Here is a 14,351-nt window from a genome sequence, read left to right on the forward strand (position 1 = left end):
CCAGGATTGAGACATGGCAAACATAGGGCAGGAGAAAGCTGCTGCTGTCTTTGATAATGTATAACACATCTAGAGATAAAATAAGGATTGTGTCCTCTGATAGCACTGACCATCTTAGAGTAGCCAGCCCTCTGTCTGTCCTTCTGTGCTCTGCTGCTTTCCACTGGTGGAATGAGTCATCAGCTGCATCCTGGGGATGTCACCTACAGGGATACAAACAAACTGTGTGCAATTTATCTCTTAATTGCCTACTCTGGCATGGTTAAGCTACATTGGATGAGTTGAAGGATCCCATTGACTTTATCTGATTTTGGATGAGGCCTTATGCACCTTGGTTGCTGTGTCTCTCAAGGGGGCAGTAGCCTTTCTCTGTCTCCAGCTGTATTGGTTTTCATGTGAAATCACAACTTCCTGACATTTCAGTAAATGGTTTCAACTGAGGGAGCAGTGATGGACCCTGATCCTGGCATGTGACCAGACGGACTGGTTGTTAAAACATGATCTCACCAGTGCTGGGGTATTAAGTACCTCTCCATTATTCTTTAGCCTCAGCTGAATTATTCTGAAATCAAAATTTCATTCATGTAGTTCCATCCAATAGCTTTATAAGGAAGATTTTCTAGATGTGAATAAGTGTAATATAAGACCTTTAAAATGAGAAATTGTGCTTATTCTCTCTGTCAGAACTTCTTCAGGACCTCATTCTTAGGTTGGGTTAGAAACCATTTCTCCTTTTGTTGTATGTATACAGTGTTACTCTGTTTCTGACTTTGTCTACTTTTCTGTGCTTCCATCTTGGTTTGTATTTATAGACACATTGAGTGCAGACCCACAGAGAGGATTTAAAGGTCATATGCAGCTTATGAGGGGTTTTTGTGTCTATCTTTTCTGTAAAAAGGAGTAACATACTATGTTACTGTAGAGCCTTACCAAAATTTTTCAGTGGGACTTCTGTTTTACCAAATGAGCTTAAGAACCCTTTGCAGCTAAGAAGCTCCAGCCCAGCATTTGTTTCCCTTGTATACAAGGGAAAATTAGGGATGAAATTACAAAGATTCAGAGTGAATGCTCAGTGTAATTGAAAATATTGGACCTTTCTAACCAAGTAATACAAAAATACCCGTACAATTTTATGTTGGAGGTCAGTGAGCCTGGGAGTGGCTGATAGAGTGAAAAGGTGAGGAAAAAATGACTAATGTTTGGGGAAGATGGATGCAGAAGTTCAGATTTCTGTTGACTGCATGATTGCTCTGAGAGTTTCACACTAAGTCCTTAATATGTCTTGTGCTTCTCTCTGTGTGAGGCAATGCTTGCACACTTCTGAGAGGTGCATGAAGATGGGGCTGTGAAGGCAGCAAATGGTTAAGATGATACAGATAGCTACAGAAGAAAGATGGATGTGTTTCATTGAGGCTCTGTGTCTTGCAAAACATTTGGGACACAGAGGTCTTGAATGGAGCTGTTTACCTTCTTTTTAAGAACACTTGTACAGAGAAATCACATTTATAAATGATGCATGCCTTTTGTAAATGTGTATATTTGACAATGCTTTGATCAAGTCTGAGAAATAGGAATAGGGATTTTGCTTAACTTGTGGCCAGACTGCTTTCCAGCCCAAAAGTAGTGTGCTGTGAATATATAAAGCATGCTATTCCTTTCTTTTCCTGCTCCCTTGTTGTGCTGGAAGTGACAAAGAAGCAAGTCATCTATTGTGATCTTCCACAGAAGATAGGATTCACTCCTCTTCTGACCCCTCTCCTGCATTACCAGCACATGTTGCAACAGGATCACAGCAGGGACTGTTTTATTTCCCTTCCTGTCTGTTGTAGGTGGATCATGTTGATCAGCAATTGATTCTGTATCAGAAGCAAATTAGATTTTCCTCCTGATTTGAATATTGAGAACCACATCCCCTTATTAGAAGTCTGTGGAAAGATGTGGGACATAACACTGATGTGTTCCTTCATATGAAGGAGAGTCACGAGTCTTGATCTCTCATTGCTTGTATTTCATGGTGAAGAGCAGTTTGAGAATGTGGCTTTATCACATGGATAAGACAAAAGGTTATTTTGAAAGTTTTCAGTAGCTTTTGCAAGCCTCATCTGCATAACAGTTTCTGATTTAGGTCTAACTCAGAAAAAAAATTGCTAAATTTGTGCTTAACTGCAAATCACTGGGGTGATCCTGTAGGTTTCAAGTCTTTTTGAGGGAGATGACCCATTCCTATTGAAGTAATTAACTGTTGGCAGGACCTGGGTACACTTCCATGCATATTGGTTTCTATAATGTCTTTTGCTGATTGTATTCGAGTTGGTTTAACCTCTTCAAGAAACTACAACATGACAGTATTATTGCAGCTTGCTTATTATTATGTGACTATTTATCTTGTCACAGAGAAAAAAAAATCTGCTTTAAAAGCATTAATCAGTAAAATGTCTGTAAAATTCTTTGTGTTTTGTGTGGATTTCTAAGGAGTTTTTTGTTGGTTCCTGTATCACTCCTATCACTTAAGAAATGCATTTTGCATTGAGACATCTTTCATTGCTCTTTGAACCCCCATTTGAGCAATTTGCATCTCCTTAAGTACTGATGAGAGGAATCATTAGAAGAGTGTACTTAAACAGCTTTTTATGCAGGAAAGTAGATTGAGATTTTGGGGGTTTGCAAGTGCCAAGATCTTCATTTACAGAAATAAAGAGTGACAGCTCACCTTCTGGAAATATAATGGGAAAATGTTTATAATTTGCAAACCACGGGGTAAACTTGTTGTACACTAAATGTGAGTCAGCTGTAAGCCCTGTAGGGCAGATTAGACACAGATGGAAAACAGGGCACAGTTTTGTAGCACAGCATCTGTAGAGCTTAACACTTGACTGTGCTAACCCTGGCAGCACTGCTTCACTCCGTGTTGGTTCTGATCATTTAGGACCTCCTCAGACCAGCAGTGGAAACGAGCAGCACTCCTCAGCATCCATCTTTGAGCATGTGGATAGGATGTCCCGTTCCTCAGATGCCAGCAGACGTGTCCCAAGCAAGATCCAGCTGATTGCCATGCAGCCCATGGCAGCCCCTCCGGTCCAGAACTCCGTGCTCTCCGATCGGGTGGCAGAGACCAACAAAATCAATAAAGAGGTATTTCTGAAAGGGCTTTCCATGGTTTTGGAGGATTCTATGCCTAGCCAAGTGAAAAGTAGCCAGTTTCTTGTTATCACGAGTTCCTTGTAAATGCCTTGACAAGTTACAGGAATAATCCTGTTTCCATCCAGAGGAATTATCTGACCTGTTTTTAAGGGATGCCTAAACCAAAATTTAAACGCAGAGAGGATCTGGTGCTCAGGATACCTTTGTGTTAGGGTCCTTGTGCTAGTCAGCAGGACATGACTAAAAGACATGACTAAAAGACAAAGTTGTGCTAATTAATGTGTGTGAATTGGAACATATGGCCCACCTTGGTTTTCATTCTACACTATTCTTTTACTTCTCAGGACGCAGGATGTTGGTTTTAAAAAGTTATCTCAAAGCATTCTGGGGTGTGAATTTGTAGCCCAGTTCATTGCTTTCAACTTCTAATATGTTTAGCTGACAGTAAAGATACAAAATTTCTTGCTTTCTCTGAGGCTCATGTTACTATTAGCAGAATATGAGCGTGCCTGGGGCACGAAGAGAGGTGATGCACCATAAAACCTCATCATACACTGCCTGACAGTAGCATCTACCTGCATCCTGGTTTGGTGTGAGATGACATTTTTTCATAATTCAGAGTGGAAGATTACTCAAACCTGTAACTGAATTTTGATTACTCAAAGGTGTAACTTTGGCAGGAATCTGTGTTTCTCAGTACCTTACTGAAGAGAGGCAAATATATCTATCTAGGATACAGAGGCAGGAGGAGCCACAAAACAGAAATCTGTCTGTATGGGCAGAAGACATACGATTCTGACTATAAGCATAAAGAACAAGTCTGACTTCTGTTCTCTGTATGCTTTTATTTTTTCAGATTTTCATGAGAGAATACACAAAAATCAGTTTTTATTTGGTTCTTAATTTGCTGATGTGTTCCAGAACTAGTCCAGCACAGGCAGGGCAGTTGTTGCTAATCTGGTGCTCAAGTGTTTACCAGTGATAAGAATCAGAATAATTTCAGTGGGTTTTGGGCCAGGACTTACAAGTGCGGTGTTACAACAGCTTTACCCAGATAATGAGATGTACTCTATGAAATTTGAAAAAAGGCAGGAGAAATGCATGAAAACTCAGCCTGCAGGATGGTGTAAAGCTGATAGTGCCATGTTCAGCTGGGTATCTGGGCTTTTGTGTTGCTGCTGTGTTCCTGCATAGCATATGGCACAGCAGAGGCACCGAGTTGTGAGCTCAGTTGGCTCTTGAAGTTCTTGCTTCTTATGTGATGAAGGTCATTAAAGGGAAAGGCTGGCAGATATAAACCCTGTTGATCAAATATCTGTTTGCCTAGCCTAGCTAACTACAGACTGGTCAGTCTTATCTTTTCAGAGCAATGTTATGTCTGGCAGACAGGAGGAGTTTTTTGTGTTCCTCCTTTTATTAACAAACTGCCACTTCCCTCTAATTGCACCTGCTGTGCTGGCAATCATGCTGTGTGTAATAGTACATCTACCTGGGGAGACAATGGGGAGACTGCAAAATATCCAGGAAGCAAAGTGTGCTCATAAATTGTGTGACTTATTTTAGCCCTTCAGAGATTTGGGGGAGGGAGGCAAGGGCAGGCAGAGAGGTGAGGAGCAGAGCTTTACAGAAGAGCAGCAAAGTCCAGTTTGAAAAGTATATGACTACAAAAATATTCCTCTCTTTTTTTTTTTGTTTTTTCCCCTTGTCCTTCCTGCAGATACAAACAGCCCTGAGGCACAAATCCGAGATCGAGCACCACCGCAATAAGATCCGCCTCCGCGCCAAACGCAAGGGCCACTATGAGTTCCCAGTGGTGGATGACGTGGTGGTGCTTGACTCCAAGGAGCAGCACAGGATATATCGCAAGGCACAGATGCAGATTGACAAGATCTTGGACCCTGGAGGCAGTGTGCCTACTGTCTTCATAGAGCCCAGGAAGAGGTAGGGATTTCAAAGATGGAACAAACAGTTTTCTTCTAGAGTCAGTGCCCAAACTGCATCAAAGCTGTCATCTAAAACTACATCTTAACTACATCAAAACTACATCTTAACTGTCAGAGCTGGAAACCATTTTGATCACTAGTTGAGTTTATCTAGGTGAAAAGGATTGGGACACTTTTATTTATTTCAGTATATGCCACAATGTTTTGATTTCAAATTATGTTTTTACAAGTTCTCAGCAGTGAATTCTTGATAAATAAGCCCAAATGTATGAAAATAGTCTTAAAACAATTTAGTATTTGCTTTGCCATTTGTTTGAATAATTCTTGTGTGGTGTAGAGAGATCAGAATTACAATATCAGCACTAAAAAAGAAACCTGCAAGTAATATACATGCAAGTAATATAACCAGCAAGTAATAATACTTTTATAAAGCGGGGGGCGGGGGGAGAAGAATATGTGAAATAAGGAAAACCTTGAACAACCTAAAAAGCATGAAGATTCTGAACATTGAAGGCAAATTCACAAATCAGTGAGATTACCCAGAGGGAATACATAAAAGGTTATAAGGCACATCTGTCAGCTTCATAGATCTGCCTTCCTGGCCTTGTATTTGCAGAGAAAGTTTTCCCCTGTGTTCTGTTTCGGGCTTATGAGTACAGGCACTTTGTTCCTGGAGCGCTGGTGCCCAGTGGGTGCTTCTGGACTGATAGAAAGTAGCTTTTTTCCAGGGTGTGGGTTCCTCAGCTGGTTTACCTGGTAGGGTTAAGGTCTCTTTACCAAGCAAAGAGCCTGGTTGGTCTGTTCTGCAGCTGCAGGTGTGTCACACATTGGGCTGGGGAGCTGGAACACCAGGTTGCTGAATTTAGGAGGGAGGTGACTCTGGAGAGAATTTAAGGGAAGAATGGGATGTTTCAGAGAGTTGTTAATGAGAGTGTTATTAAGAGAAGCTTGAGGAAAGAGATTTAAGCTACCTCATGGGACTGGAAAACTGGGAAAGGGAAGAGAAACAGGGCTGAGGCAAGGATGACTTGGAGGAAATGAGCAGAGGAGTTCAAGCTTGAGAAGAAAAATTTCAAAAATAATTGTGATTACCTTTCTCTCTCTCTCTCTCTCTCTGTGCTTTTTGGTTTTTTTCCTGTTAAGTTCTCGTGCAAAACGTTCTCCCAAGCAGCGCCGTCGCCATCAGATAAATGGGAGTCCAATTGATGCTGAAAAGGACAGGTTAATCACAACTGACAGTGATGGGACATACAAAAGGCCTCCAGGAGTCAATAATTCTGCATATATTGTATGTATGTCTCTTGAATGGGAGGACTGTTCTGATAATGATGACATCTGTGACACTGGCAGGTTTTTGGCCTTCTGTTTGTGGTCCATATGATGTGGTTAGTTTCAGTCATGCAGTTAGCATGTAAATCAAAGTGAAATAAGGATTTCATTGACAGTCTGTCATTTTTAAGCAGTAAAATTCTGCTGAATATTCCTTGATATTACAGAGGCCAAGAACCAAAGCCTTGTTTTCATTAATGCCACTGTGTTATGCACATGAAAGTGTGCTTGGCATATTCCACAATATCTTGAACATAGTTTGACTCTAGTCCAATTTGCTGGATGTTACATATTCATATATTACAGCAAATTTCATCCTTTGCTCTTACAGAGTGGAAGACTCAGGTCTCTTTATGAGAAATTTTCTCATGTTTCAAATGCAGCAATTAATTATTAATGACAGAGAAACACATCTTTGTACTACAGTAACATGAAACAATTCTAGTGCAATGTCTTGAAAATTAATTTTGTCTCACATCTAAAAAAAGAAAGACACTGGAGAATACTTCAATCATATCCATGTCACAAACAGTACTTAGGCATCTTTAACCACTTCTAAGCAGATTCCATGAAGCCAAATGATAATATTGGAAGCCCCTGGACAGTTCTTATCTTTAAAGATGGTTTAATAATTTTAAGAATTTCACTGTTAGCTGCATATGTGGTCAGGTGACTCTGATGTCAATTTCTGCAGTTTCCCTTTGCCTTCAGACATGAGTGTGATGATTTTAATGTCATGCTGCAGTAGAATGAATTATCATCTGGAGCTGTTTAATTAAGACATGGCACACAGCAGGCTCAGCCCCTTTGGCATCTGCAGTCAGACTGCTCGGAATGCTAAGTTCCTAATAAAGTAGAGGCTTGTGCCTCTTGACGACTGATTTTGCAGTCTGCATGCAGTGGTAAGAATGAGCTCTGATAATAAGTCTGCTGCTGTAAAGCTCGTTTAATTTCCTCTCACTGATGAACAATAAGCCCATGTGGTAAGATCCCAGGTAGTAATTATGATGCATGCCTAAGGTATTGCTGCATTGAAGCACTTACATGAATCCCATTCAGGTGATGCACCCAAGTTCAAGCTCCATGCAGGTTACCACTTAGTTCCTTAACTGCTTCCTTTCTGCATTTTTCTAGGAGGTGGTAATTGTTTAATGTTACTGCTGGTGTGGTCAGTTATAAGCTAAAGACTGGATTAATTTCTTAGAACTGCAAAAGCTGCAAAGTGATAGATGTAGACAGAGCTGATTGGTTTTCTTCTGGGTGGAGAAATGCTCTCTGCATGACTTCATTTCGTGGTTGCAAACCACAAGATTTCTGTTACAGCTGAGTAACTCCTGCCCAAAGCTCTGCTGCCTTATCTGAGATCAGAGTCCTGTCACAGGCATCTTCTATGAAAAATCCTTTTTTAGGATTTTTTCTTTTGAGAAGTTGAGAGGCCTCAAGAACAAAATGTAAACATTGATTATCTGCTCCTGTGGAATGCAACAGGTGGATCTTTGATTGGCCCATGTTAGTTGTTTCTAATTAATGGCCAATCACTGTGAGCTGGCTCGGACAGAGAGTCCGAGCCACAAGCTTTTGGTTTTTTGTTGTTTTTTTTTTTTCTTTTTAAGCTGGCTTTCTGATGAATTTTTTTTCTATTTTTTAGAATAGTTTTAATATAATATATATTATAAAATAAAAATCAAGCCTTCTGAAACATGGAGTCAGATCTTCATCTCTTTTTTCATCTTAGGACTCCTGTGAACACAGTCACAGAGTCCTTCAGACCACACTGAATGAAGTGTTGGAGTGTTGAATGAAGTGTTTGGTGTTACATATGTGCATGCAGCAGCAGGGAGGGTAAGGGCACGTGACGTGATTTTGGTCAAGACTGTGTTGCTCTGCCTGAAGGCCCACAGGAGCTTGAAAGCCAGCTAGACCTTCTCTGTGGCTGCCCTTCACCTTCCTTCTGTCTCCTGCAGTCGGACCCAGACCTGCCAGCGGAGCCGCAGACGTCGTCCTCGGCGGAGGTGGGGAAGCTGGCGGGGCTGCCGGCGCACGCCGTGCCGCAGTACGTGCCCCCGCAGCCGTCCATCGAGGAGGCGCGGCAGACCATGCACTCCCTGCTGGACGACGCCTTCGCCCTGGTGGCTCCCAGCAGCCAGGCCGGCTCCAACGCCATGCCTGCGCCCGGGGGCTCCGCAGCACAGCCGGTGAGGAGCAGCTGCCAGGGGGCGGGGAGGGACCGCCTCGGGGCCGGCCGGGCTGTTGGAAGATAATACCAATCTGGCCCTTGCTGCTTGACCAGAGGCGGCAACTGTGGTGGTTTCACCTCAGAGACACCTTTGGCTGGCTTGATGTTGCAGCTGGGTGCTAGAGACAAGTCCAGGCATGCAGGAGCTCAGGTTTACCTCTGGTGGAGAAGCTTTAAGGCAATGGTGAAGGAGAGGAGTCCGTTCTGCTGGAGGGTTTCAATCCAGAGCTTTATTCCTGGCACACAGGCCTCTGAATCCAGTAACTGCTCCAACAGAACTCACCGAACAGCGTGGTTGCGGTTCCTCTTAACCCCGGGGAGAGGGGGAGGGAAGGGGTAGGGATCCCACTAACCACGTACAGGGGGGAAGTCTCAAGGGACAAGTGACACCTGGATGCCCCAATGTCCTCCAGGGGTGAAAGGCATCTTTTGAACTCTGCCAATCACTCAACGCCCTTCTGGAATGCCAGGACTGACAGACAGCACTCAGCAGTGGGCAAGGGAGGGGAAAGGAGAGGTAGCTGACACACCTGGGGAAAAAAACTACAGGGAAAGATCTGAGGAATCTGAGGCAAACCATGACATCACACTTCAACACTGGGCAGGTAACATCCCAGATGTTTATTTGGGATGCAGTTCTAAAGGCATCTCTGGGCAGGGAGTTAGCGCCGCTTGAGCCACGGCCATTGTGTTGTGCCCTTGCTGTCAGGGCTTAGCACAATCTAGAACATTCCTGGAGCAAGGAGAATTCAGAAATGCCTGTCACAAGATGGTGAACTTGCTTTCTGAGCTGTTTGGTTTCTTTTCCCTTTTCCCATCTAATTTCCTTCAGGATAATTTCAGTTCTTTCCAGTTATGATCTTTCACAACTCAGTTTGCTGTGTCTGAGTCAAGCTTTTTTTTTTTTTAGTATGTGTGGTAGTTCCTATTTTGACAATGAAAAAAGGAAAGTATTTGGCATAGGTCATATTTTTCAGCAGGATATCCAAAAGCTTTCAGGAAGTGAGGGATAGGGAAGCAGTGTTTCTGTGTATGATTTTTTTGTTTTGATGGAGCACTGAAACACATGGATAATCCTGTAAGTCATGATAAGTTCTGATGAATCTGAGCCCTGTGGTCTCTCTGCTGCAGTCTGATGCTGTTTGAGGTCAAAAGAGATTTCCAAATGCCAAGGTTGGCTTTTTGCTAAGTAGATATTGGAGCAGCTCTTGATCTTCTGCAAGTGAGAAAAAGTATTTCTGAAATTAAATTTTAAATCAAGACTCTGCTCGCACAGAAGAGACTGTAGCTGCTGTAGCAGTGATTCCCAGATCTTCTTGTGCTCCTTTGTTTGTAAAACTTGAATTCTTATGGCTGCCATCAAGTCCTACATACAGGCTTAGTGATCTCTGCCATTCATCATTTAAAAGGCTGACTGTGGAGTTCCCAAGGTATGAATTTTGATTTTAATTTGGTGGTTTTTTTCATTCTCCTGACAGAGATACATGGAATTTGGAATGACTCCGCCAGCAGCACCAGGTCTCCTACCGAGGTAGCTTTTTACTGATCAAATTATCATTTATTATTTTCCTTGCAATTACTTCAAGTTTCTTACTGGCACTGGTATATTATTATGCAAAGTACTGCATAAATGAGAAGTAACAGGAGTCCAGATCCAGTCTTTGTTATTTATTTATGAAGCATAAATGACATATGATGCTGTATGGAATCCAAGCCTCTGTTTAAAAGAAATGTGTTTCTAGCCCCCCAGCTATAGCAAAATCCTTCCAATATTCAGTAAACCACTGAGTATGAGCTTTTGGAGAGCTGAAACAGTTACTCAGATGCATGTAATTCTCCCAGTACTCTTGCTTTCATCTTGTTTCTGTATCCTCAGGGCAACGCTCACTCACAACAGCTTTCATATGACTAACAGATTCATTCTATTTTTAACCAAGTTGAGAATAAATGACAGAGCACAGTGACCCTCACAGAGAAAGTCTGCCTTGCAGCCCTATTATTTTAAAATCAGGGGAGGAACAAATTTTCCATCTTTTCCTGCCCTTGCCATGAGAGATTTGTGTAAAGGGGAGAAAACGTTTGTCCAGGTGGTTGTTAACTTCACATTTGGTTTGTGTGTTTTAACCACATGTGAAGTTGGACTCTTGAGTCATGGTACTCACTGGGGTGAGACTTGTCTCAGTTTCTCCAAGCTGCTGCAGCCAGGCTGGTCAAATGGTGGCCTTGTGCTGCTCTCTCATTGCCTTCTTAGAGTTCACTATGTGAGCTGAAATCCCACAGCTATTCATGTCATTCATCAGACTTCACCTGAACTCTTCACTGCCTTGGAAACTTGATGGTAAAATAACTGTGAAGAGCTTTCCTTTATTTATTGTTCTGCAACCTGATTTTGAGAAGGCCAAGTAGAAAAGGAGGAGTTCCTAAGCATCTTGCATAGTTCTTGGCTGGAGGTGACAGCTTCAGTGTGAGTGGAGCATACATGGAATGGCACACAGTATGTACATATTCAGGGAAGATATGATAAATTAATTGTGAAAGTGCTGTAGTCCATCTTAATACACCTGAGCAAGATAGTGTCTTCACAATGTATTTTTTTGTTCAAAAGTTTATCATTCTCTGGCATGGGCAGCCTGAATTTATGTAAATCACAGAAGTCCAAATGCTGGCTTTGCCATTGTCAGCAGAGTAAGTTAACAATCTGCAAAGTCATTGATCTGAACAGAAAGAATTCCTCTTTCTGTTCAAAATAGAAAGCTTCCTAAAGCTTGATCAATAGAAAACAAGTTGTCATGGTTGTGCTGTGGGAGTTATTCTCAACATCTGAAGATAATGATAAACAATTTGATAGAAGCAATGCCCCTGCTAGAGGAAGGAAAAATAACCTAAGGTCAATGTGATTAGGTGGCATGTATCAATGTCATAGTCCATTGGGTTAAATATCCAATGCATGGAATACTAGTTGAGTGAGCATACTGTTCTCTTCCCTGTAATAACACCATCAGCATCTTTAATGGGGTAGAACCAACCTGGGGAAAAAAATTAAATGTGAAAGACCTAGGTCACATAACAGCTAGGCAGTCATAAAGGCACAATGAACAGCTTTTGCCAGGAAATGGGTATTGAATCATGCAACAGAGATAAATATACTGAGCTAGAGTGGATTAGTAGTGTAAAATTGATTCTTGGAGCAGTATCTCCTGACTTAAATGACTGGAGATAATTTTGGGGTTTTTTTGGATGTGGAAAAATTGAAAGCTGAGTTTCAGTCTGGAAATAAGGAGCACTACAAAGCCTGTATGATACAGATGCAGAGCTGTATTTTGGTTTTATGCTCTTATGTTGATCCTTTGACTTTATAGAGAAGCTATAGGTATCTATTATAAAGAAGATTGAGAAGGTGAAGCCTTTTTATATGTGAACCTTTCAAGTGCAAACACATCAGCAATAAAGAATTTACTTCCCATCCTCTGAAAAATTGGCACCAAAAGAATACATTTGCAGTAATGTTGAGAAAATATTTTCTTTAGACAACATCAAAAAATTGTAGTAATTCATCAGCTTCAAAATTCCAGCTCAACACTGCAGGCATAAAGGGCCAGATTATTACATCCTTTACTGATTACAGTGATTAACATAACAGAAGTGATGTTGTTAAACATTACCTACCCATTGAAGCATTTATTTGAGCTAACTTGTGTGGTTGGAAATGGTTTCCTCTGGATCTGCTGAGTGGACAGATGGGGATTGGACATGAGGGACATGGGGAAATTTTAGGACTTGGACAATGAGATTGTTACAGCTTGAAGCCCTTTAACCTTCTCCGTCTTGTAACTCTGCATGCCAAATAGCTGGTACTTTTATTTACAATTACTTGTTGGTGCTTTATTAGGCAATTTATTATGTCAACTTTCTTTGCTATCTGGCTGTCATATGAAGGTGGATAGTTTTCCAAATAAAGCACAAATCAAGAACAGTCTAAACTAGATGCAGTCACAGGATTTTGCACTAAAACAAATGGGTGTAAAATTGAGATCTTGAGGAATGGGATACACTGCAGACTGTAGCCTAGGAGGGCTTAGATGCCATTGTGGTAAAACTCATCCCCAGCACGGAAAACTTATCCCTAGCCCTCACTTTGTGTAGTTCCATGTGCCTGAGCCTGGCTGCTTGTCTCACTTTGCTTCATTTGCACTCACACAAATAGTGAAGTTGGATGGACTACAGTTTCTGTTGTTAACTCTTTTTAGCAAATACATAACAGTGACTACCAGCACCAGCCTGATTGATAGGAAACATTAATTTCAGTAGACACTGCATTTCTTCATATGTGCTAATGCTTTGAGTTGTTTCACAAATCTTAAAGAGCACAGTTTTGAAAACTTCCTGAAAAATTATCAGGATACTTCATGAAGGAATATTTGTTCACAAAATGCACATGTAATGCAGCTTATGTTTTGGTTTAGACCAAAAGTGTGTGCCTAGAAACTGAGTAGAGTCAGCTTTGTTGCTGAGGTAAGCAGCTACATCACTGCTGAAGTGTTATTTTCTATTTTTTTTCATGGAAGATGCTTTTTTCCCCCAAGGAGAAAACATGATCTTAAGATCTGTCAGCTTTTTTCTCTGCATTGAGGAGACTGCAACATGTGAAAAATTTTACTTGTGTAAAATTTTGTTAAAACATGTTTTTCAGATGTAAATATTTTCCTCAACACTGAAGGTTACAATTACATTAAAACACCTAAAGAACCACTGTGCAAGGCACACCTACGTTGTTGTTTCTAATTAGGGATTTCACTTCTTTTAACCTTGCCTCTTCTTCCACAGGCAGAACTTTGGGCCAGGTTTCCTTCAGCCTGCAGAGCTGATGCACGGAGAGCAGCCACCCCCTGAGGTTCAGTACTCCTCCAGGGGGATGTACTCAGAGGAAATGCCGTCAGTGGCACGGCCACGGCCCGTTGGAAGCACTGCAGGTACACTTCACTGAGGTTAAATATGCAGGAAAATAACTGAGCCTTTCCTCTGTCTGTTCCTATGCCAAGGTCACCACTAAGGTGTCATTCTCCTTCAGCTGCTACATGTGATATGTGGTCCTTGTCCTCAATGCCCAAAAAAAGATTATCACAAAGTGAGGTTACCTTCACTTTTTGTAGGACCTTGCATTGCCTCTTTTTTAGTGTCTTACAAGCACTGGTTATCACAAAGTGTATTTTCACAAAACCCCATTTGCTAAGAATGGAAAATTACTTGTTTCAGAGATTACAATGTATGCTAACTTTCCATTTTGAACTAATTTTTGCATCCCAAATCAGCATGCTAAATAGCAAAATTTTTTAATACTTCTCTATATCCATGTTTCTTACTTCTCTTTATAAAATTGTGTGCATTAGAACAGTATCTCTTAGTTTTACATTGAATTATCTATTTCTGCTTCCCTCATGAAATCACCTTCCCTGATGTGGTTGAGGTAATTTTGATAGCAGTCACCAATGCTGTCATGATGGTAACATCACATGGTAGCTAAGCAGCCAACACTTCTAAGAATAAAATTTTGTATTGCTATGTAAATGTTACAGTTAATTTTGTCCCAGATAAATATTTTCTTCCTTGAAAAAGACTGGAAATATGATCATATACTTATGTCAGAAGCCCAGTTTTGGTAGATGCTCTCATCTCCCTGTAAATGTTAAATGAATAAGAATAGT

At 41.2% G+C, this 14,351-nt stretch overlaps 1 protein-coding gene across 3 annotated transcripts in view; it reads left to right on the plus strand.

The window, feature by feature from the left end:
- The window catches only part of KIAA1549 (KIAA1549 ortholog), a 148,303-nt gene that overhangs the window by 126,304 nt on the left and 7,648 nt on the right, over window positions 1-14,351 (plus strand). For all 3 annotated transcript variants that reach the window (XM_054281815.1, XM_054281814.1, XM_054281816.1), the window contains exons 13-18: window positions 2,927-3,132; window positions 4,859-5,082; window positions 6,228-6,372; window positions 8,378-8,608; window positions 10,128-10,180; window positions 13,474-13,619. In XM_054281815.1, coding sequence (XP_054137790.1) covers window positions 2,927-3,132; window positions 4,859-5,082; window positions 6,228-6,372; window positions 8,378-8,608; window positions 10,128-10,180; window positions 13,474-13,619 — 1,005 coding nt within the window. The remainder of the gene's footprint in view (window positions 1-2,926; window positions 3,133-4,858; window positions 5,083-6,227; window positions 6,373-8,377; window positions 8,609-10,127; window positions 10,181-13,473; window positions 13,620-14,351) is intronic.

This window comes from Melozone crissalis, unplaced genomic scaffold, assembly GCF_028551555.1.
Source record: "Melozone crissalis strain CALT ecotype California unplaced genomic scaffold, PUWL_Pcris_2 ptg000033l_1, whole genome shotgun sequence".
NCBI lineage: Eukaryota > Metazoa > Chordata > Aves > Passeriformes > Passerellidae > Melozone > Melozone crissalis.